At 33.7% G+C, this 25,441-nt stretch overlaps 2 protein-coding genes across 2 annotated transcripts; both read left to right on the top strand.

Annotated features, from left to right (window-relative positions):
- The first annotated feature begins 6,008 nt into the window (after positions 1-6,008).
- LOC128239384 (GTPase IMAP family member 7-like) lies at positions 6,009-7,379 on the top strand. The gene has a single exon (XM_052956005.1). The coding sequence runs from the start codon at positions 6,025-6,027 to the stop codon at positions 6,922-6,924; it is 900 nt and encodes a 299-aa protein (XP_052811965.1). The 5' UTR covers positions 6,009-6,024; the 3' UTR covers positions 6,925-7,379.
- Positions 7,380-13,774: 6,395 nt separating this feature from the next.
- Positions 13,775-21,380, top strand: LOC128239391 (GTPase IMAP family member 9-like). Its single transcript, XM_052956012.1, has 2 exons — positions 13,775-13,866; positions 19,886-21,380. Exon 2 carries the CDS (start codon positions 20,063-20,065, stop codon positions 20,960-20,962), a length of 900 nt encoding a protein of 299 aa, XP_052811972.1. The 5' UTR covers positions 13,775-13,866; positions 19,886-20,062; the 3' UTR covers positions 20,963-21,380.
- Positions 21,381-25,441: the final 4,061 nt, after the last annotated feature.

Here is a 25,441-nt window from a genome sequence, read left to right as displayed (position 1 = left end):
GGATTTTGCGTATTCATGTATCTGTTTTCATGGAAAGAGAACAATAATAGGGAAATGATGGGCAAACAACATGCATTGTACAAATATATCATCTTTAAAGTTTGAACCGATAATTCGACTTTAACATTTTGGTAATAGTCATATTCAGTTAATCATATGTTTATGGCGTTTGGCTATTTCAATAAAAAGTGCCAAAATATGTCAACATATGGAACCAATTTGGTTACTTAAGATAGTAACCTGCAGTGAATAAATACAGGAAAGCTATATAGAAGAATTTAAAGTGGGTTATATCATACCGTTGTTTGGTGAAACAACCGGTCCCAGTTATAACATCCTAAAGTATAGTGTCCCGTTACCTTCCCTGATTATGCGGCTGTTATTCGTTTCTATAGTTCCGTTACAAATTTCTTGCATGAACACCTTCATCAAAGTCGTCAAAAAATCATGGATTCCAATTTTCCTTATCATCAGTACCAAGACATAATTTTGAAACCCCCTTTGGAAGTATCAAATAAATGACACGATACCCGAACCTTACTCAAAAGGCAAACAAACCAAAACATGAAAATATAGTCATACATAAACTGTAGCTGCCTATGCGACATCAAAAAATAAAAGTTACTTGAACATTTATTAGTTTATCTTAACGCAGTATTTCAGTTATCTCAAGCCACGTTTTAAAATATAAAAAAAATATTAAAATTGTATAATTAAATAAAAAAAGATCAACAAATCGGTAAGTTTAGGAAACCATATGAATATGAATAGAATATTAAAAAGTCAAACTAGGTTATATTGGATTACTTGACCAGATATTGATATAATATCTCCACTGAAAATACACATTATATGATGTCAATTTACTATATAAAGCCACCTACATGTTGCTCTTTATCTTTACGCACTGTTATCAACCAGATAATCTATCACCTTTAGGTTAATACTTCTGCATTTACGACAATACAATGAGGACAGGTTTTACTCGTGATTAGTATTCCTCTATGCGACCTGAAAGAGTTAATTCTTAGTTCTTCTTTGTTGGTCATCTAGATTCAATAAGGGCGCTTCAAGGCTGGACCACCAAAACATTATTGTACAAAGATCAATCCACCTTTCCAACCAAGAAAGACAACCTGAAGCGCCCGCGTAACAAATAGTCCGTAGTGCAAGCCCATCCCATTATCTTACTTCTTCCTAGTCTGCTAAACTGATATTAAAAAAAAACAGAAGACAGACGACAAAGATTTCGAGGTTTCATGATAGAACCACAAGTTTTTCACGGGACAAGTACGCCCGCAGACAACAGTCGTGTTAGTATGAGCGGATTCGTTGTTCCAATGTTTTGAACGATCATCTATTGTTACGTTGTTCATTTTCTGGATTGTTTTGAAACAACTACAGTCACGTCTATTCCTATGCCTCAAAACAGATTTTACAATAAACTTTGTAAACAAAAAAGTCAAATCCAATGAACAAATAATAAGAAATTTAAGTGAGAGAAAAAAATTAAAGATATGCTCATTTAATGATACTACTATTATAAAAATATCACATATAATAGGACAACAATGGTAACTGAACATTTAGCGTGTTCACAAGTGTCGATGTTTGCGAATGAGCGTGCATTTTACACAAAAAGGATATGCAATTAAATTTACAATACTATATATCTATCTCTTCACCAAAGTTTCAAGCTGTGGTATTTCTAAACATACATATTGTGTTTTTTTCACACAATTGAACGGGAGATAAAATAGCCTGTTCCACCTGCCAACGTGCAAGTGTGTGCAAAGAGGGGAATAAACACAGCTACTGCCATGGAGACCCCACCTTCGCCGCAGTGAAAATGAAATAAAATCTTTTCGATGCCTAAAATGTGTATTTTGAACTTTATAAAACATAACATTTTATTGGCGCGTGTGAGACGATGATACTTTCTAGGGCTTAACGCAGAAGCAGTCCTATGCCGGTTTTACAAGATGTTGTTTTTCCATCGTCGATCATACATACCATCCACTTGGAATATTTGCGCGAAAAAACACTTCCGAACATTACCGTAACAATCGGCTGTAAATATGTTTGTCGAAGCACTATTCCGGAATCTTGAGTCGAACCCATCGAAATAACGACTTTTCGCACACAGACAAGTTATCATATGTTTTTTTGTGTAATCACGTTGATTTATTCCATTTGATTTGTGTAACGATCAGATTGTCTACCATCTAGTTGTTTTTTTTCCTGCAGTGTATTATATATAATGCGATTAATAATAATAACGAATTGATTTGTTACGCAATAATTCTATTGTAACATATATTTGAAAAAGGTTTTAATGGAAAAAATATTTGACTAATTATAATTATTACTAATAAAACGTAGTTCAACCATAACAGCTACTGTCCATTTGTGGTTATGTATCAATAATAATCAAGACTCCAGTATCTTACTTATACAACACTATATAAGATATATAAATTATTTTATTTTCCTCTAAAGTAAGTTGAACCTTTTAAGGCATTTATAGTAAATTGAACCTAGGTGCACGTGTGCGTCCGTTCCTGGGTTTTGTGTCATTAAAGATTCATAGTCGTAACTGTAAAATCCTTCAATTGTAGGAACATCACCACTTGCAATACGTTCATATTTCCCTTCCGAAAATACTCTCAAGCATCCACAAGATGAATACCATGTATCGTTAAATATGTCTACATTTGTTTGAATGTTTAACTTTGAAAAGTACAGGTTAATCAAATTAATACTTATGTAAAAAAAAACACAGAAACAAGCTCAGTAGCCAAGGGTTGTACCATTAACTTCGTTTAATGGTACAGGGTAAACGCCAAAGACATAGAACACAAAAAACAAAGAAGACACTAACAAGAAACATGGAACAACAACACAAAAACTCCACAAACAACACAGGGTATATATACTATATAACTAACTAGTTATCTTGATCTAGGTGTCACCTTGGAACGGTCAGTAAAATGTAAATTTACTGGGGGTTTAAAGCAGTTTAAGTGCACAATCCTCAGTCTTATCTCAACAATAATGAATTAAGTAAAAACGTAAAAGGAAAATCTTATCAAAGTATGCATTAACTGAAGAAACTAAAAAAAAAAAAATAATGATAAACTAATAGGTTAACCCCAAGTATTTCAATGATTAGGGATCAAAACTCTATCTGAATGCAATTCAGAGTACCTAATGCAATAGCTTTCCAAAGATATGTTGCAGTTATTACTTAAAACAATGATCATCACACACAATCAGCCTAAGCAAATAAAATGTCTAAGACTTTGTGATTATAGCGTTTCATAATAAAAAACATTATTGTACTAAAACTGGGAACAAATAAAGACAATATTATTAAATATGAAAACGACATATATAAGCTAAACTTAGCTTCTAAGTGATTACCAACTATGTAAATTATTTGAAGAAAGATACATCACATGCCGGAGCATGACCACGCCAGATATAGACGGTTTAAAGATAACTTGAAACAGCAATATTTTCAAAAAACACACTGAAAGTTTAGTTATGTAAGGAGCCTTAATTTACCCTTATATTTTGTTTGAGGAATTCATCTTCAAAAACTACAGGGAAAGTACTCTTCAAAGTATTTCCGTTATATACACGATTTATATAAAATCCAAGCAATTCATTGAGTCATTCATCTGTCCAACTACTATTCATTCCAAAATGTCGTCCAAGCTTTTTTAAATGATGGTTAGCCTGGACATTCTTAACAAAATTCGTAAACACGTTCAAAATGCCTAACAGAACGCACATTTATTAAGGTTATTCCAATTTAGGCATTTATAACACAAAAAGAACACTATACGTGTTAAAAGTAATCCTTTTTTACATCAATTTCACTATAAATCATAAAATAATCACGTTCCGAATTGATAAAACAACATGCATTCCCAAACACCATCTAAATTCACAAAACACCATTGTTTTTGTCAACGAATGTAGCCGAGAATATCCAAATGCATTTCTCCGGTTAAGGTTACACATGACTATTAGTTTTTAAACTACGAGCGGATACTGCAGTATTTTGATAAGGCAGATAAAATGCTGTGTTGTAATCCATTAATTCATTAAAAAAATATAAGAATGACGTGTGTTCAAACATTTATTACTTTTTGTTAAAATAAAAGCATGTAGTTTTTACAAAATCAATCAAATAGCAATATCATTCAGTTTGTGGAATGTTACCAAAGTATGGAAAGGATTTTCATTTGCTTGCATGGCATTTGTTCAATCCGTAATCTGTAATTTACCCCTCATTTGCGCTCATTTAGTGTCTTTGGACTTTAAACTGCTTCATATCCTTTGTTTGGTATCTATAAAGCGTCCAGATTCTGACACACAACAAAAAACTTTTTCAAGTACTTATCACATATTTGCGGTCAGAGTAACCTCAGGTACAAACTGGCAACTATGGAAACTACGCTTTCCTTCCTACCTTCGATTAAGTTGTCTGGTGTTCCCAAGTGAATGACCATTTGTATGTATGCTGACAAAAACTAAAACCTGCTATGACGGTTTCACCAATTATTTGGAGGTTTTTAATTGACAGCTATTGACATAAAAACATTTGTACATATATTTCCCCTTTCGCGCACGCACCTAGCCTTCTGACCAAAAACGACCATACATTATAAATACTCCACCTGTGCTCTTATTTTGTATGACAGGAATGAGAATACTGGGGAAAATTACCAGTTTGCATTTATAAGCGTTATAAAACTTCATATCTTCTTTTCGAACCGCTTGCGCGTTCACTTTACAAACTGGGCATCTGACTCCCTATAGGTTGAAAACTTAAATGTATAGTCGGCGAATATTGCACATGTGTATCATAACAGCCCGAGACATAGTCTATACGAGCACGAAGGCAGATTATTATTACACAGAGGTTCGGTTTGTCATGTTCCTCATAATTACGTTTTATTTCGTTTGTAATTGTTAACCAATATAGGTCTTTAGAAATACACAACAAATCTTACTCTAGTTGTTTCCCATCAGCGTTAATCTTGACTATAAAAAACGCGCTCTAATCGGAAAAAAGAAAACAACAATGTTCTGCGATTCCTTTTTTCTGTCAATTTCATTAAAAATGGTAATTTTCTGAATGTCCCCTTAAGTTGAATTTTGTATCGGTTTTCTGATATAAGGAATTAGGTATTTGTTAATATAGATATCACCATAAAACATCTATTCTAGCGAAACTATATATATACAAAAAATAAACTAATATAGTCAGCAAAAACTTAATATTCTCTGATTATTGTGAATTAATTATCTAAAAAGTAAAATCATCACGTTAGCTCCATATGCATTGCAAAGTGCTTTAATTTAGCGTTTCAAAGCGGTTTCCAATTAACGTTTAATACAGGGCTTTTCAGTGGTGTTTCCTTGGTTTGTTTGTTCGCGACGCCATAATTTGTGCCAGCATGATCTTAGCACTTTGTTGATAAATGTTGACAAAAGTGTGGGCTTTGCCACCCATCAACTTGTTGAAGCACCATATAAGTTCTTATATTGCATTCACAAGGCAGTTACCCTCCAATTTAGCAACTGACGATGTGTTTAAAAGTTGCTGTGTTGAAGCTTTGGGTCTTTTTGTGTTTGTTCGGGTTTTTAACAAGATCTTGGTACAATTTTAGTCATCTGAGATTTCCGCTTTCGTTTCCATTGTTTTTTGTAAGTTATTGGTACTAATGTACCGACAAATGAGTTACGTATAATAGTAATATGTATAGCCAACCGTGTACATTTCGATTTTGAGATCATTTTCAATGTGAATATCGGGCAAAGCAATCAACTGAAAATGCGTCTGAAAACTCGACTTTACAAATAGATTACTTAAAGATAACCGTACCTGGCAGGTAGTCTACATTTGACCTCTAGGTTTATCAAAAGCCTGATTGTATAACCATAAACTCATCGCTATATGTGTTTGAAGTTGATGGCACAGTAAAGTCAATTTAATTTTGAAATTTAAACATGAGTGATACAATTCTTGAAAGGCGAGTTATTCTGATTGGGAAAACCGGATGTGGTAAAAGTTCTACCGGAAATACACTGTTGAGGACGAAGAATTTTTCATCAAAAAGGGGTTTCAAAGCTAGAACAAACGAATGTTTAGTTGATATAGGGAATGTGGAATTCGGACATTTGAATTATGAATACACTGTTGTTGACACACCGGGGTTTTTTGACACCGAAACGCCACTTGCAAAGACGGCGCTCATGATTCAGTCTTCAGCTACGACATATTGCCCAAACCCACATGCCTTTCTTCTCGTATTCACAGCCGGACGATTTACCCACGAAGACAACTATACAGTGGATATGTTGCGAGTCATTTTTGGCGACAAGATATGGGAGCATATTATAGTTGTGGTAACGCATGGGGACGATTTCATATCAGATGAAGATTTGAGGACACAAGTACGTGAACACACAACCCTTTCTGAAATTGTCAAGAAGTGCGGAAACAGACTTTTTAGAATTGAGAATTTTGCAACTCAAACCAAACCTGCGCCGGAGAAAATATTCAAAGCCATTGAATTGTTATGTAAAAATGGGACTCACCGTTATTCTTATGCATACAAGCATTGTCACGAAAAAGAGTTAAGAGATCATATCTCTAATTACAAAGGGTCTAAGGACATTGCATCTCAGCTTGAGGCACTCAAGAAAAATATCGGAAGGTGGATACCTGGCTGGAAATCAGTTTGTTTAGGAGTTGCCGCCGGCAGAGCTAGGTTTTTGATTTCAACAAGGGCTGTAGCAGGGGCCGCGGCAGGCGCAACAGCATGGGTTACCACAAACGCGGCGACTGTGGCCACTTCCGTAGGGGGTGCTTTATCTGGTGCACTTAAAAATTTCAAATCCCGCTAACGATATGATTATGCGTATTTAAGTTGCTGTAATGATACTAAACATAACAGAAGAACTGCGTTGGTGTCACCACCTAGTTTGTTTCCATAATTTAAAAGCTTTAACTATAGTGTAAAGAAGACTCTACAACCTCTACGCGTTATCAAAACAGGGATATATAATAATTGACAACTCGCATGAATCATTTATTAAAAGTGTCTTCCTTTAAAAACGATCGTTGGTGACAGAAAAAAAGCTGTTTGGACACCTTAAGCAATTGAAGATTGATGCGAACTTTCGAAGAAACAGTTGGATGTTAATAACAGTTTGATACGTATAACTCATAGTTATATGTTTTTATTGCATGCCATTTAACCTTTAACATCGTGCAGTATATATATCTAATTTGAAAATGTAACTTAGTATTTTTGATATTCATTTCATTATAATACGTTGTATTTGCTCTTCTAATTCAACTTACGGGTTGTTTTTGAGAATTTTCTTACAAATTAACGTTCCAACAAGCGCGCAAAATTGCAAAATAGACATTTTGAGATTAGTGCATTTGGATGGTGTACTAAAATTAGTTCAAATTATATCAATATGTAGATAACAAGTGAGGCTATCACCATGAGCCTGGTGTGATACTTAAGATACTCATACAAATAAGATAATTACATGTACACTTCTCAAGTAATCAGTAGACCAATATTGTTATTCATCTTTAAACTGTTGGGAAGCTTGAGCATTTCCCGTTGTAAGCGCAAACTCAAACTCTAAGAAGTTAAACTATAGTTGGTGAAATGAAATCAATTAGACAAGAAATTATAAAAAATACCCTTTTTTGTTACAGAATATTTGTGTTTAAGGCAATCAATGATCAGTGTGGTGATTACCTTGTTTGATCATATAAGTTATAATCGTACACTGCTATTTCATATTTTGAATAACCGTTCATTTACATGTCTGTTTATATATATATATATATATTAGTATTATTCTAACACTTTCACACTCGACAAGACTTTTGTTTTTTTAGTTATTATTCTAATTATAACATTTATCAACATCATCAAGAAACGCCAGAAATATGTTCACAACACATTCATGATACAAACAGGATTGAATACCGAAGTTTTATTTTATACTTTGTTTTCTTGAAAACGATGGATAACATAATTATACTAGTATGCATGTATTGTTAATATCTTAGCAAAAATAAAAGTATTCTAAAACATGCAAAAACATACACTAAGCGCACCCACCCCCATCCCCCACCCTCAAAAAAGAATGTGCGAGTTTCCCTTTTATGGCAATATCTAAGAGAAAAAATGTCATAAACTACGCACAAAAATGCACCATTTAGGATTTTAATTGTTAAACATTTTCATCGGGAGTAACCACGAACACCCTTACCAACATTTTAATTAAACCTTATAATTTTCGGTTCTGAAGACGGGGGCCCCGTATGTAATAAAGTTACAACCCCTTAAACGTCAATTCTTGGGGCTGCCAATGAAAGTGGTTATATAGTTACTGTATTTGCTTATTCAAAATTAAGTCTGATGTTTTTTGATAATTGTTATACATGCAAACACTATATTGTGTATTTATTTGCAACCATGTGTCATAGAGACAGCTGGATGTTTTGCAAATAAATCTTAAAACAGTTAACGGGAATCGATTGCAGACAACTCAAGGAATATGTATCATAATATTTCGAGTGTGTTTTAAACAGGGTTTGCTGATATTGGTTCGACAGTTTTTATTGTAACAACACAGACATTAGAGATATCGTGTTATACGCTTAATGATCAATTTCTAACTTCTAGTCAAGACAGGCCCGTCACTTGCGTTAAACTAACAAGCTTATCAGTAAAAATACACGATAGGTAAAATAAAGAATAGATAACCGATTGTCAAGCATGAGAGCAGAAAATGTCTGTTAAGTCAATGATTTTACAAAACCGAGGAAACACTTGGGTGTTCTGGCAGGACTCCGTACGTTATGCCTGTCCTTCTCTCATTAAAACAATAGAAAGTATAGGGACATGACAAGTAGTTTACAATGTAAGTCTATGCAAAGGCGGAACGAAACACCACACAGGAGACACGACCTTCAAGACAACAACAATTAAACAAATATTACAAGATTGTCATAAGAATTTGGAGTACCGATTCATTGATGAGAAGTTATCGGGTAAAAAAGCGGGCGTGATTAATTCGGTCAATTTCAATGATTATAAGCCATAATCGATGTGTTATTAGAGCTATCAGACCTGATATTAAACAAAGAAAGTGATTGTCAACTAAGACGGTTGGCACAAGTGAGAGAGTGTTGCATGTTGGCAATGAAAGGACAGTATCGAGAATGTGCCTTGGTTATTTTACTGGTTATCAAACTCTAAGATTTAATATAAATCCCATACACATTGTAACAAGTTTAAAAAACGGTTGAAAGGTGGTTCATTGAGAAAAAATAAAACTTATCATCCGTCCGCCTGCAAACCATGTATCTTCCCACGATAAGTACCCGTATACAATCATTCGTCCATAACTACTAGACCACAAGCGTGTATTGCTTTTATTAAAGTAGTTTCGAAACACTACTTTTACGCTGACTGAATTCCGATACTGCTACTGCCTGGTTTCTCCAAACTATTTTGATATCATATGATTTCGGCATTTAGATAACTCTTCATATTGTACTTATCAAACCTAAATTATATTCATCGTATCGTCCAATTTTGAAAATATAGCTATATTGAAAAGCTTAGCAAAAATAAAAGTCTTATCCAACTCAGATTGCTATACTGATGTTACAAACAACATTTGAAAAGTAGAACACAAGTCATTTACGGGACAAATAATTCAGCACAGATTAGCAGCGATAGGCTGAGGTGGTTGGTATCCATGTATCCATGTTTTAGTGATCATCTAAGTTGGCATTTTCTGGGTTGTTTTGTTAGAACTCTTAGCATCTGTTAGGTCTGTCCATATGCATCAAAAGAGCAATATACAATAAAGTATGTAAACTTGAATACTCAAGTCGTATAAAATTTAATTAATCTCATGTTTAAATATACCTATTGTAAATATGGTTATTAAATTATAATAAAACTAAATCGTACATATTGTTTGTTTTTTACACAATGGAACGGGATAAAGAGCCACGTGTCAATAAGTGATAAAAGGGGAGTGAACACAGCTACAACCATGGCGCCCCAACAATGATTTTAATCACAAGACATGACCTTTCCAAAGTACGGATATCTAAATGCAGAAGTCAATTAATTGGATTATTGTTTCGCCAAGTAAACTTTTGATACCAAAAAATTGTATATTAAACATCTCAATAAAACAAAATATCGGCATATGTCTAACGCTGAATAACTGCTAGTGCTGAACAGTCATGTACTGATTACAAAATGTTCTTATTATCGTCAATCAAACCCATCCACTTGGAATATTTGCCCGAATGAAACACGTCCGTGCGTTATCATAACAAACGAATTTAAACATTTCTGTCCAAAATATATATTCCGGAATCTGTCACGAGTCGAACCTATTGAAATGACGACTTCGCACGCACGGACTGATAGTCATGTGTTGTTTAGTTTTTGTTTTTACTTGTGTTGATTTATTCCATTTGATTTGTGTATAATCAAATTGTCTACGATATAAAAAGGTGTGTCATGCATGTTCATGTACATTCATGTATATATATATATATGTTTGTGTAAATGTTCACTTAAAACACTGTACTGTGTTTATATTTGTAATATTGTGCATAACTTTGTCAGGGGCTAAAGGCCTTAATCACAAAATAAATGTCTTGTCTTGTCCTCGTCTTGTCTTGTCTAGTGCTTTCTAGCAGTGTATTAAAACAGTCAAGAAAGTAGGGTGGCACTATTACATTATTATTGTAAACATTGTTTAATGCTGTGTTCTGGGCTTTATTTACAATAAAATTGAGTTTAGTTGAGATGATTATTATATTGTTCGCGATTAATAGTCATAACGAACTGATTTGTTAAGCAATCGTTATATGTTAAAAAACATTTAAAAAAAGTTTTCTTAAAACAAATCAGTATGCAGACAGTACTGTACTGTAAATCATTCATTACATACCAACGTAGGGTAAACAATAACAGCTGCTGTCCACTTATGGTTATGTCTCAAAACTTATCGAATGGCTCCGATATCTTGCTTATTCAACGTTATAATTGTTTTATTTTCTCTAAATAAATTGAACCTAGGTGCAGATGTGCGTTCGTAGCTGGGTTTTGTTTCATTAAGTATTCTTAGTCGTAAATCTAAAATTTGTAGGAACATCAACACTAGCAATAAGTTCATGTATCCCGTCCAAACCGTCTCTCAAGCATCCACAAGATTAATACCATGTTGCGGTAAATACATGAATGCCTGCATTAGTTTGAATGCTTAATTTTAAAACGTACAGGTTATTCGCTTTAAGCTTTTTTATAGAGTGTTGTAAAGCGGTTCCCAAAGAACGTTTAAAACCAAGTGTTTTCAATGGTGTTTCATTGTTTTGTGTTTTTGTAATGTCTTGATATACATGTGCTTGCATGATCTTAAAACTTTCTTGACAAATGTTGGGACAAGTGTGAGGTTGGTAACTCATCAACTGGTCTAAACCACTCACTTGAGTAGGTCATTTAGGTTCCAATATAGTTTTCACTGACCGTCGCAAGGCGGTGACCTTCCAATGTAACCTATGCCGATGTTTTTATGCGTTTAATAGTTGTTGTGTTGAAGCTTTGTATCTTCTGTTTTGTGTTTATCCGGCCATTAAATTGGATCTTAGTTAAACTTTAGTCATCTTAGCTCTTCTCTATATTTTCCATAGTGTTATTGTAAGCTTTTGGTTCGTATGTACCGACGAATTGGTTATGAATAATAGTAATTTGTTTTGCCAAACGCGTACATTTCGATTTTGAGATCATTTTCAATAGCAAAAATACTTAAATCGTGAATTCACTTCCACTGATTTGTACGTAGATTCCGTACTCCATAACGAAAATCACCAACCGAAGAACACCCAACAGTTGGTAAAATTTGACTTATCTGAAATGCTAGTGCCTTTGTGTATATATATGCATATGTTTTCCTCGTGTTAGTTGAATATTTTGCTTGCTTATGGGGAATGGACTTCCATTACCGTAATATGTTTTTGTCGCTCTTTTTTAAACGTCCGACTGTTTAATATATGAGTCAAAATTAGATTTGTGTATATGTATTTTATCTTGTAAACAAACACCAAGAGGTTACTTAGTACGATCCGCCGCTCGAGATCATACGAAATGAAATGAAATCGTCTAAAAAGTGTTTGTTTAACTTTACCAGTGTGTTCCATCATATTACCCTGAGCTTTTTACCCGTTCTAAGCAAATATCCAGCAAAGCAATATTCATGACATAATCGGAACCTGATGATGCTGCTGATGATGATGCTGATGATGATTGATGCGTGAGAATACTTAACAAATAGATAACCTTAACTGACAGGTAGTCAATAGTTGGCCGTAAGGTTTATCTATAGCCTGAATGTATCACAGACACTTGAAAGTTCTATGCGGATTCCCAACAACTGCCCTTGGTTTACTTTAAATACTTGCCTGTGGCCTCAATTGGGTAAAATAAGTCTTGATTTGTTTTTCATTAGTCAGTTTTGACCCTGAAAATAAGAATATAACATTTTATGGGCTGCTTATCACGCCATGGGACGCAATACATCTATCAATCATGATTTATCGACGATATTCAAACATATTATAAAAGGGAAAAACCCACTAGGGTTATATGATTGTCAATAAGTGGATCTCTAGTGTATAAGTAACAGTTTCCCCTCCACCACTACTTTAGCTCCAAGAGCAGAAGACTACCAACCCGCCACACCATCTGCTGTTGGAGTTGAAGAAGATGAGTGAATGTCTAGTGTATGGGGGATAAAGCATATGGGACAAACAAACAACACAATGCATAAACATACATTTGCATGATTAAGTATTATAAACTCACTAGTAGCAGCAAACCTTGAACACATGTTTGCACAAATACAAAATCAAAATCATTTTGTGCAATATTTTTTATCAATTTGTATAAAGTCCAACAGAGTTTTACTTCTTGCCGTCAAATCAACCATTAAACATACATGACAGTTGTCAGAATAATAAGATAAGATATCATGTTCTCTAGAATCAAAACAATCAAAAGAAATATAGGTGAAGCTTTAGAAGGAATATTAACTATACTGAATACAACCTTTTGCACTCAAACAGCTTTATTAACTGTTAACCATGAACAATTTTCATATCGGTGTTCAGAATTTTGACATTTGGAAATAAATTGCTTTTGATATAATGACCAACGCCGCAAGAATTACGCTTGTTTTGTACGTTTAAAGCCAAAAAGCGATATTTAATATTTACTTTATCAAAATCATCCAATTTGGTCTCGGATAAACCAAATACATTATATCTTCTTATAAAGTTATGAAAAACTGGGAAAAAAATCAATTAAACCAAACACATTTAAAGTTTTTAACAAAGAACAACTGAGTTTAACACACAAATAGAATAATAATCATGGTCATGACTAGATATTTAAGTATTATTGTTTTGTGATGTCAATGGAACAACTTTCTATGCATAGCCCGCAAATTCAAGGTCTGCGTCAATCCCTAACTTGAACACGTCGTCTGGATTGGCCACAACGACATGCTTTCCTTCCTTGGTATTTACCAAATTGTTGATTAAGAACTAAAACCGAAATTGAAATTAAATGTACCGTTTCCACTGACACCGTTTTGTCTGACTTTCATCGATATATTTACAGTGACGCAGAAGAAGTTACAAGAAAAACAAACGTAATGGCGAACTCGGCGATATTTAGCCGATAGTGTGGTATTTAATCGGACTCCTGCTACTTTTTGGAATAACAGGTAAGATTGTTGTGTAAGTTCTTTATGTGTAATCCTAGTGAATTAATAATATATGTTAAAATATCGTCTATAAATTATGATTAATGCAGACAACGCAAAAACGTTTTTTTCCTCACAGGACATTGACACAGTTAAACAGTAAAATGTTATCTTATCTTATGCTATTGACAATTGTTTACCTGTCGGAATGTTTCAAATTGATTTCAAGCCTCGTGTTTGAACAGGTTTTGCGATTTCACACTATAACATATTTAGATTATCTTGGTTGGGCTCGTCCTACTGTTTTATATAAAAAGAAGCTCAACATCAAGACAAACAAGCAATATTTCGAGAGAAATCTTCTTTTTTTAGTCATACGTTGTTCTCCCCTGCCCCCACCCCCCCCCCCCCCCCCAAAAAAAAGAAGAAGAAAAGATAACAACCTCGTATTATTAGTCATCCTCAGGTTTGTCGAACCATGGAGAGGCTATATCTATCCCTTTCAATTAACCTTTTAATTACTATTCGTTATATTTTATAACCATTCTTTTATGCAAAAACGAGAGTAAAGTTACTGTTATTGACAACGTTATTGCTGTAGTACGCCTGCGTTGAAGTATCAATCAGAGCGCTAATAAGAAAGAAAATGCTAGTTTGCTCCTTGATAGCCCAGGAATCAATGCATAAGTGTAAGAATAGCCCAGGATTCAATGAATGAGTGTAATAATACAAAACAGTTTCAACTAAAACTAAGTAAAGCTTAAGCTTAATGTTGGTAATTAGTGTTCCTCAACAAAAATTATATGGAGCAAATAATAATCAAATGTACATAAACATAACATTTTCAGTACATATAATCAATCTGATCGGACTACTAGCGGTCAGTTGATTTCAAATGGATGGAATTCAGCACATAGGTCATCAGTTTTTCACCTGTTCAATCTTTCTTAAATGACACACCTTTTTTGGTCCAACTACAATTTATTAATTGAAACTTATCATGAAACAGTAACCATATACAAATATAGATAGTGTGAAAGGATTATTCAGCCCAATCGATAGTTGTGCTATTTCTGCGACCATTATCAGCGGAATTGCAATTAAATACTTAAATTTCAAATAACAAGTTGAGTGCATTATTACCGGTAAACAGCATTTTGTCTCTGCCTCTAAGCTTTGGTTCAAGCTCTCTGGCGTTTGGCTCCTATTAAATCCAGAAAAGAATAAACATGCTTATTTCGGTAAATAGGGCTTCTTCATTCTTGACAAAATAAAAGGCACCCTACAATGTAAATGTTAAAAGAAATATTCTTAAATGAAAAATTTCTAATTTCGCTTGCAAACATGCATGTGTTTCATCGTTCTTATTAATCCATAAGAACAGTATGTTTACAAAGTAACTGAAATATATGTGAAGATTAAACATATTTATATGGCAATGCATCATACCAAAGTAATCATATAAGCCGTCATAATCATGCTATTAGGTAAAATAATAATGTTTCTGTAGTTTTTTCATATAAATACTTTCCCTCCGCTCTTTGTCTCTAGCTCGAAAGTGACATTGGCTCTTTTTACTATACAACTCTCAAAAGAGCTTGAGCTACCTGTGTCGCTCTCGTGTAAGGTGTTGTCAGCACTAGCACCTAGAAATCTGTATCACTCCCAAATAAGAAGCAGGGCTTGACATGAACACCCAACCGAACCACACTCAATAGTCAATGGATTGTCCGTTCTAGATAGCGTCTGCATTCAACAAAGACCCGAGTATCAATCAACTAGTAAATGTCGTTCGGTAGTGTTCTGAATCGGTATGTCAAAGTTTCGCCGAAATAGTGTCATCATGCGAATCAAAAGCACAATATAAGGCTCCAAATATTGATGCTGCTTCTCCAAAATGTTGATAAGAAATACTTATGCAAGAGATATTATATAACAACCTTGATACTCGTTCACTGATTTGTTGAGATTTTAAGTATCTATCATGTGTTCCGGTACGGATAGAAAAATCCGACCCGAGGGCAAGGGCGTAAGCCTGTAACGAGGCTTGCCGAGTTACCGGCCACGCAGCGTGCCCGGAAACACAAAATAAAAAAAAAATGCATATCTAAAATTATCAATTTGTGGGAAATTGACGTAGAATACGCACTTTTGTACAATTCACCAAAAAGCGCGTGCGACGTTGTTTACTGATGTCATAAAGCGCAGTAATTTAAAATCACTATTGACGTCATATAGTTCCTCTAAATATCGCGTGTTTACCATAAATTTATTTTTAATTTTAATAATAAGTCTTGCATAATATATATTTAATTGCGCTTTATTGAAATGGCATAATATACTTTTCATAAACCATACAATAAAAGAAATAAGAAGTGGCGCGTTGTTGCGCGTGACTCATCTTACATGGGGTGTAAGACGGGGTTTTCCAGCACTGGTCACATGACCGGAAACACTCGTCCGGTATGCAAGAATAAATTATATATATTTTCCAACGACTGCGCGTTATGTTAGTTATGTTTTGAAATAAATAATTAATCTCTCGCATTGGCACTATGTTGCACGGGAGTATGGTCTTGTTTTGGGGTGAAACCGTAGAAAATTCAATTGGCCAGCTTTGTGACCACCAAATAATGCAGTCTCATGTAGCTGTCAGTTACCATCAAATTATGGCCCTGTAGTCAAAAGTGCACTGGGTCCATGTGTTTATTATAATTTATACAGTGAAAACTTTGTAAATTTTCCTTCCTAAATCTGCAAGACCCAGACCCTTGATATTTGGTATGCAGTCTCATGCAGTGGCCTTTTAGCAATCTTGTTCAAACTTCAATTATATATCTAGGGTCGATGCTTGCCCCTTTTCAGGGGTCCCTGTTTTTAATTATGTGAAAATATTCTTTTCTGAAACTGCAAGGCCCAGACCCTTGAAATAAGATATGCAGCCTCATGTAGAACCCCGATTGTTAAGATTATGACCCTGGGTATAAAGCCGGCCAAGCCCCGGGATTCCAAGGTTTTCTATATACTTGAATAGTAAAATCTTTGAAAATCTTCTTTAAAAACCACAAGGCAAAGACCCAAAATATTTCGTATTTAGCCTTAAATAGTGCTTAGTTACCACCTTAATCCATAGCAAGCAATAACTATCTTAGCAACGGATGATTTTCTTAGCAACCACTTTCTTGTTCAGCAACTAGCAACCACGTAAGCATCCAATTACTTCCTTAGCAATCACTTTCTTCTACAGCAACAAGCAACCAATAACTTCCTAGGCAACCAATCACTTCCTTGTGAACCAACTACTTACTAAGCAACCAATAATTTCATAAGCAACAAATGCTTTCCATAGCAACCACTTTCTTCCTGAGTAACCATTTACCACCTTAGCAATCAATGACTTTCTAAGCAACCACTTACTTCTTTAGCAACCAATGACATCCTTGGCTCACATAAACTCACTAAGCAACAACTTACTTTCTTACCAACAAGTGACTTCCTTAGCGACCACTAAATCTATTAGCAGCTTTCTATAGGCATAGCAAGCAATCTGCTTTAGTAACAAATGATAGCATTCGCAACTACCTATATTTATAGCAACAAATACTTCTTTAGCAACCAATGATTTCCTCAGTCATCAGATAATTCCCGAACATCCACATATCTTCTTAGTAATCAGGATCTTTTTTTAAAGTAATGACTTTCTTAGCCTTACATAGCAATCAATGACTACCCTTCATTCATAGCAAACAATGACACCCTTTAGAAATCAGTGACTGTCTTAGCAGCCAATGTTTTCCTTAGTAACTACGTACATCAATATGATCCAATGACTGCCTTAGCAACCTGTTACTTTCTTTGCACGTAAGGACTTTCTTTACAAACCGATGACATCCGAACCAACTTTTTTTTCATCTATATAACAGCCAATGACTTTCTAAGGAGCCAATGACGTCCATAGAATCCAATAATAACTTTAGCAATTACCTTCATCCATAGCAACCAATGACTTCCTTAGCAGATTGTTTATCTAGCATCCTTAGCAACCACAAACAACCATAGCTACCTAAGATTTCTTAAGCAAACAGGTAATTCCCTAGCATCCACTTACTTCCTTAGTAACCAATGACTTCCATAGCAATCAACGACATTCTATGAATAAATGACATTCATAGGAATAAATGACTTCCTTCGCTACCTATAACTTCTTAGCAAAAACCTAAATCCATAGCAACCATTTTATTCCTTAGCAACATATGACCTCATTATCATATTGTATTTTGTTATATAGTTCTGAAATCGTGTCATTGTTGTGGTTGTTTTTGTTCGTATTTCGTTGTTGTTATTTATTTAATTAATGCTCAATAACTGCTATTTTTATTGACTACTTATCTTAACATTCAGTATTAGTCTGCCACACTATTGATACAACATACAAAAATCTTGAAAATATATACGAGCAATAATAATAAGAAATAGGCGAGGCGGCTCTTTTATGTAGTGTGCAGGTTCCTAGTCTTTTGTATACACATAAACCTATTATAATAGAAATGGTTTCAATTTTATAATTGAGTTGTTATTTTCACTTACTTTGCGAGTATATATGTCTTTATCCCACGACTTTAAAACCACCCTGTCATTAACTTTGTATGTATATATCTTTCCATTGTTGTCTATATAGAAACATGCATTATTTGACATTTGTAATGTATTTCGGTACCAATTAAATCTGCTGTATATATGTTATGATCTCCATATATGGATGAAATAAAAGATCTATCTATAAACCGATGACTTCCTTAGCATAAATTTACTTCCTGAGCAACCATGGCCTTTTTCGTAGGAACCAATGCCCTTCTGACCAACTACCCTCTTCATAGCAACAAATGAATACTTTATCAACTTTCTTCATCCATAGCAACTACTGACTTTCTTTCTTTCCTTCTTTAGCAACTAATTTATTTCTTCGTAGCTAATTATATTCACATCACCCAATGATCTCCTAGTAACCATTGACTTCCATGTTAGTCGAATTCCATTGCCTCCCTTGGAACAACCAGCTGACAATGTATTGAATTCCCTACAAATAGCAATATCAACCATCAAACTACTCGGCAATAACTTACTTCCCAGTTAAGCAGCAATATCCTTGATAACCATTGACTTGTTGGTCATTCAATCAAGTGAGCGATATAGAGCTATTGTGTCCCTATTGTTTTTGTAAAATAAAAGTTAAACAGGCGCGACAAACAACTTTTCACCATCAAAATCGAAAGTTGTATAAACGTCAAAACTACGAAGTTTAAATACAGTCAATGTATTAAAGGCAACATGGTTTCAACATTGAAATCATTTTGTTGTATTGTTTTTTGTATTCTGTCGCTTTATATACATGATTAATATATGACAAATTTCCTTCACAAATATATTTTATATTTTGACATTTTCATTTGAAATAATTTGCAATATTTTGTTGTTGTTTTTTTTAGCATTTTATTATAAAACGTTTACATAAATCTATACATAACACTGTTCATAATGGGGACTTGAAGATGAGAGTTTGTTTAGTATGAAATTTTGTTGATCGTTGAACTTAACTACATTCGAGAGAGATTATCAATTTTAGTTGCAAGAATTTCTGTTTGACAAAAATGAGTAAGATACGTGTATATTCATCCTCAAATGTAAGCCTAAGACTAAAATTTAAGTAACAACACTCTTCACAGATTTTTAACGTTAAAAGCTCAACGTCTGCAACATTTTAAGACCAATCATTATTCACAGACGTTTCAACGTTGAAGAATGGCTAGCCAAAGGTGTTGTGCCTGCTGAAATAATTTATAAAAATATGATTACCAACCAGGTTGGCTAGTTAATCCATGTTAGTGTCTTACATAGTCAATGTTTACATGTTATTGCAAATTAGAAATTCTGATGTTGCCATCTGAGGTGTTTCGAGTTTCTTAGTTTGAAGAAAAAAAGTTTCATCGAATCAAGGCATTGTCGCATTCAGCACTCTCAGTGCTTTGGTTTGTATTTTCAGGGTAAAGAATGATTTTATCCAACTGAGGCCACATTCAACTAATTAAAGTAAGCCAGAGATCTATTGGAATCTGCATCAAACTTTCAAGTTTCTGTGGATTGTATAACCATTTCGTCATCGTTATATGTATTTGATGTTGACGGCACAGTAAAGTCAATCTGATTTTGAAATTTAAACATGAGTGATACAGTTCTTGAAAGGCGAGTTATTTTAATTGGGAAAACCGGAAGTGGTAAAAGTTCTACCGGAAATACACTTTTGAGGACGAAGAATTTTTCAGCAAAAAGAGGTTTCAAAGCTGGAACAAACCAATGTTTTGTTGAGACAGGGAATGTGGAATTCGGACATTTAAATTATGAATACACTGTTGTTGACACACCGGGGCTGTTTGACACAGAAACGCAGCTTGCTGAGACGGCGCTAACGATTCAGTCTTCAACTACGACATATTGCCCAAACCCGCATGCCTTTCTTCTCGTTTTCACAGACGACCGATTTACCCTCGAAGACAACCATACTGTGGATATGTTGCGAGTCATTTTTGGCGACAAGATATGGGAGCATAGTATAGTTGTGATAACGCATGGGGACAATTTCGATTCAGATGAAGAATTACTGACACTAGTACGTGAACACACAGCCCTTTCTGAAATTGTCGAGAAGTGCGGAAACAGACTTGTTAGAATTGAAAATGATGCAACTCATACAAAACCTGCGCCGGAGAAAATATTCAAAACTATTGAATTATTATGTAAGAATGGTTCTCACCGTTATTCTTATGCATACAAAAATTGTCACGAAAAAGAGTTGAGAGATCACCTCTCCAATTATAAAGGGTCTCTTGACATCGCATCTCAGCTTGAGGCACTCAACAAAAGCATCGGAAGGTGGGTACCTGGCTGGAAATCGGTCTGTTTAGTTGCCGCCAGCGGAGCTGCTGGGTATTTGATTGCAACAGGCGCTGTAGCAGGGGCCGCGGCAGGCGCAACTGCATGGGTTACCGCTAATGCAGCTTCTGTGGCATCCTTCGTAGGGGGTGCTTTATTTGGTGCACTTCCAAAATTCAAATTCCGCTAACGATATTAATATGCATATATAAATTGTTACAATACTAAACATTGCAGACGAACTGCGTTGGTGTCACCACCTAGTTTTGTTTCATAATTTAAAAGCTGTAAACATATTATAAAGAAGACACTACAATCTCTAAGCATTATCAAACAGGGATAAAAAAAGAAATAACTCCGCATGAATCCTTTATTAAAAGTGTCTTCCATTGTTAATGGCATAAAAAAAAGTTGTTTGGACACCTTAAGCAATTGAAGATTGATGCGAACTTTCGAAGAAGCAGCTGAATGTTAACAAAAGTTCGATACGTATAACTCAGTTTTATTTGGGGATCATAGTTGTATGTTTTAATTGCATGTCAATAAACCATTAACACCGTTCAGTAATCTAATTTGAAACTGGAACTTATTATTTTTGAGATTCATTTCATTATAATACGTTGTATTTGCTCTACTTATTGAAATAAAATATTGTTTTTGAGAAGTTACTTGCAAATGAATGTTCGAACAGGTGAGCGCAAGTTTGCAAAATAGACATTTTGTGAATAGTGTATTTGTGTGGGATACTGAAATTAGTTCAAATGGTCTTCATTTAAGATATTCATACATATACGATAATTACATGTTCAGTTCTCAAGTAATATGTAGACCAATATTGTTATTCATCTTTAAACTGTTGGGAAGCTTGAGCATTTCCCGGTGTAAGCGCGGAACAGTGAAAACCTCAGACGTTAAAATAGTTGGTGAAATAAAATCAATTAGACAAGAAATTATAAAAAAAATACATTTTTTGTAACAGAATATTTGTGTTTAAGGCAGTCAATGATCAGTGTGTTGATAACCTTGTTTGATCATATAACTTATATTCATATACTACTATTCCATATTTATAGTTTGAATTAAGTGTTCATTCACCATACGTTTGTATAAAGAGAGAGATTTCTATTCAAACAATTTTACGCTCGATGTGCCTTTTGGTTTTTTGAGTTATTTATTTAGATTTAACATTTCTCAACATCATCAGGAAACGCCAGCAAAATGTTCACAACACATAACTGATACAAACAGTATTGATTACCGAAGTTTTATTTTATACTATGTTTTCTTGGAAACGAAGGACAATTTGTACTTGATTCTGAATATTCTAGCAAAAGTAAAGTCTCCTAAACAAATGGAAAACTATACACCCGGCGACCCCCCTCCCCCACCTAAAATTGTGCGAGTTAATTTTTTATGTCAATACCGAAGAAAACACGTTATAAAATACGCACTTAATGCACCATTTCGGAATTGTTAAGCATTTCTTTCAAGAGTATCCCCAAACACCCCTACCAACATTTTAAAACATATCAGTTTCGGCCCTGAGGACGGTGCGTTTGTCAAAACGTAACGCCCCCTCTGGTTTTGTAGTTACTGTATTTGCTTATTTGACATCAAGTCTTACATGTGTTTGTTATTTCAAAGTTGTTTAAGTTTGTTATTTATATATATATATAATAAAGTTAGCAATATTGTTGAAAGCATTCTAAAACAAAACAACAAATTGTTTACTTTACCAAAGCATTTGATTTATTAAGTAGTATATTTTACAAACTAATTCAATACGGCATGCAACATTGAGAATACTATACAGTCTGTATATTGCAATGTTAAATCAAGCATAAAATTTCAAAATGAGTTCAGTGATAAATTGAGGTGCTCAATAGGGACACGTCAGGGGGACTGTTTGTCTTCATTTATTTGTTATATGTATATAAATACATTAGAAGAAGAATTCTTATTAAAGGTTCCAGGGAATTAATATTATCACACTCAAATTATTGCTATTATTGTATGCCGATGATATTGTAATATTTTTTTTAATTCAGAGAAAGACCTACAAATGGCTTGAGTAGTTTATAACATTATTGTCAGAATTGGAAATTAGTTTTAGATTAGATTTAAAAGATTTTGAAGCCCCTGGAGGTAAAGCGCTTAAAGCTAAAGCTATACTTAAACTTAAAAAATGTTTATCAAAATTTACAAATTTGAAAGTAAGCCACGACCTTTAATTATTCGATGGATTGATTACTCCAATACTAGATTATGGTTCAGAAGTATGGGGGTTATCGAAAGTAGATGGACTTGAACAAATTCACCTTCATTTTTTGAAAACACTACTAGGCGTTAAACTTTCAACGTAAAACAACTTTATATATGTTGAATTAGGTAGAATTCCATTATTTGTCCATAGCTTGACATCAATCATCCGCTTTTGGTTAAAAATAACAATGACGGATGAAAGAAAATGTATCAAACTTACATATAACTCGATGTTAACTGATATACAAAAGAAGGCAGTGGAAATCAATCAGGCAATTAAGATTTTAAAGTAAATGAAACTAGTATTAGAAAACTATGTTGTGTGTGTCTATAAGGGCTTTGAAATGCATCAGTATAGATACAAGACACTTTTCTCCACTAACTCTTCTCTTCCGCATTATAAACAAATATGTTATAACTTTATTTTGTTTATACATAATGATTGATTTTGAAAGTTGTTATATCGGAAATGTTTATATAATGTTCATGTTTATATTATATGTAACTCATGGGCGTTAAGCTTATATTTAATAAAATTATCTTCTTCTTCTATATAATACGTTAAGTGTCTTTTAAACAGGCTTTGAGTGCTGATTTGGCTCCACAGTTTCCAATTTGATATCAGTGGAATGTGAGATATCATGTCTATCCACATTATAATCAATTTCAAGTCAAGGCTGTCCAGTCATTTGCGTTGAACTGAACCGACATTGTATATATTCTTCTAGCAATAAAAATAAAACTATAGGGGCATGCCAAGTACCTTTGAATGTTAGCCTGTGCAAAGGACACAAACGAAACACCAAACAAGAGTCACAAGCTAAATCTAAGTCCATGATTTTACAAGATAAGGGCCAATACCGAGGGAACACGTGCGCGTTCAGGCTGGTCATCGGTACAGTATGCCGGTCCTTCTCACGTTAAAACAGAAGTTAGTATAGGCACATGCCAAGTAGCTTACCATGTAAGTCTATGCAAAGGCGGAAAGAAACACAAATCAAGAGACATAACCTACAAGACAACAACATGTACGATAATTGTATGCCAAAGTCGTAATTGGAAAATGTTGGGTTAACTGCGTAAACATTGGATGAGAAATTATCGGGTAATAAAGCGGAATGGTCAATTCGCAATTCATTCAAAGCCACCATTTAGGTGTTATTGGAGCTATCAGACTTGTTTTAAAACTTGCATAAGATAGTAGCAATCACGTTTGATAACGTAAAGGTTTTATAAAAAAGATAATGGTCAGACAACAGGTAAAGTTAATTTGGTCAAGTTGAAAGAGCCATTTGCCATGAATTTCTATATAAATCGAGCTAATTTCCGAACTCATCGAGCATTGCAATCTGTTCTGATAAGATATTGGATAACAATGGTCAATCTGCTTGCCAACTAATTATGTTTCCATGAAACGTCCCCGTATATTTTTGTGTTCATAAATGCACTACCAAGTACGTGTATCGCCATTACCAAGAGGTCACCAAACACTACCTGTACGCTGTACTTCATTCCAACACTGTTAATGCCTGAAAACTTTAGACTGGTTTGGTATTATGTGAAAAGATGCGACATGTAGGTAATGAAAAATTAATTACATATCATACCGAAAATAATATTACAAAAATTCTTGTTTGCCATCATTTATTTTACATTCCAGTATTCTTACTAAAACGCGACGAAAAACATCCAATACCTAAAGTACAAAACAGAATCAATTAAAGTATTGCCTGAATTTAATCATGGGCATAAACGAATGTATAAAAATAATAAGATGAAGCATCATCAAAACGTATAATAATAATAATAATAATAATAATAATAATAATAATAATAATAATAATAATAATAATAATAATAATAATAAATAATGATAATTATAAGGTATTGATAATTTTAATAATAATAATAATAATAATAGTAATAATAATAATGATGAAAATAATACTGATACAAAAAATAAATAAGAATAATAATTATAATAATAAAAATAATAATTATGGTAATAATAATAATAATAATAATAATAATAATAATAATAATAATAATAATAATAATAATAATAATTATTATAACAAGAAGAAGAAGAAGAAGAAGAAGAAGAAGAAGAAGAAGAAGAAGAACACGAAGAAGAACACGAAGAATTATTCATGTACTCGATACATATTTCAAACATCATCATTAGTCATCCTTTGATATTTCAAATTTTAACACATATACAGTTTATCAGGGTACTTTTATACTTTAAATAGCGATGTACATGGCAGTTTAATTGCAATACAAAAATATATATGCGAGTTTACTTGTAACCGTATTAAATAAGCAGTTGAGCTTGACAAGTCACGCACATGGCTATATTTGTACATAACATAATTTAGTCACAAGATATCACTCATGTTATCTCATT

The sequence above is a fragment of the Mya arenaria genome, chromosome 6 (genome assembly GCF_026914265.1).
Source record: "Mya arenaria isolate MELC-2E11 chromosome 6, ASM2691426v1".
NCBI lineage: Eukaryota > Metazoa > Mollusca > Bivalvia > Myida > Myidae > Mya > Mya arenaria.
This window is presented reverse-complemented; position numbering and strand designations above follow the sequence as displayed.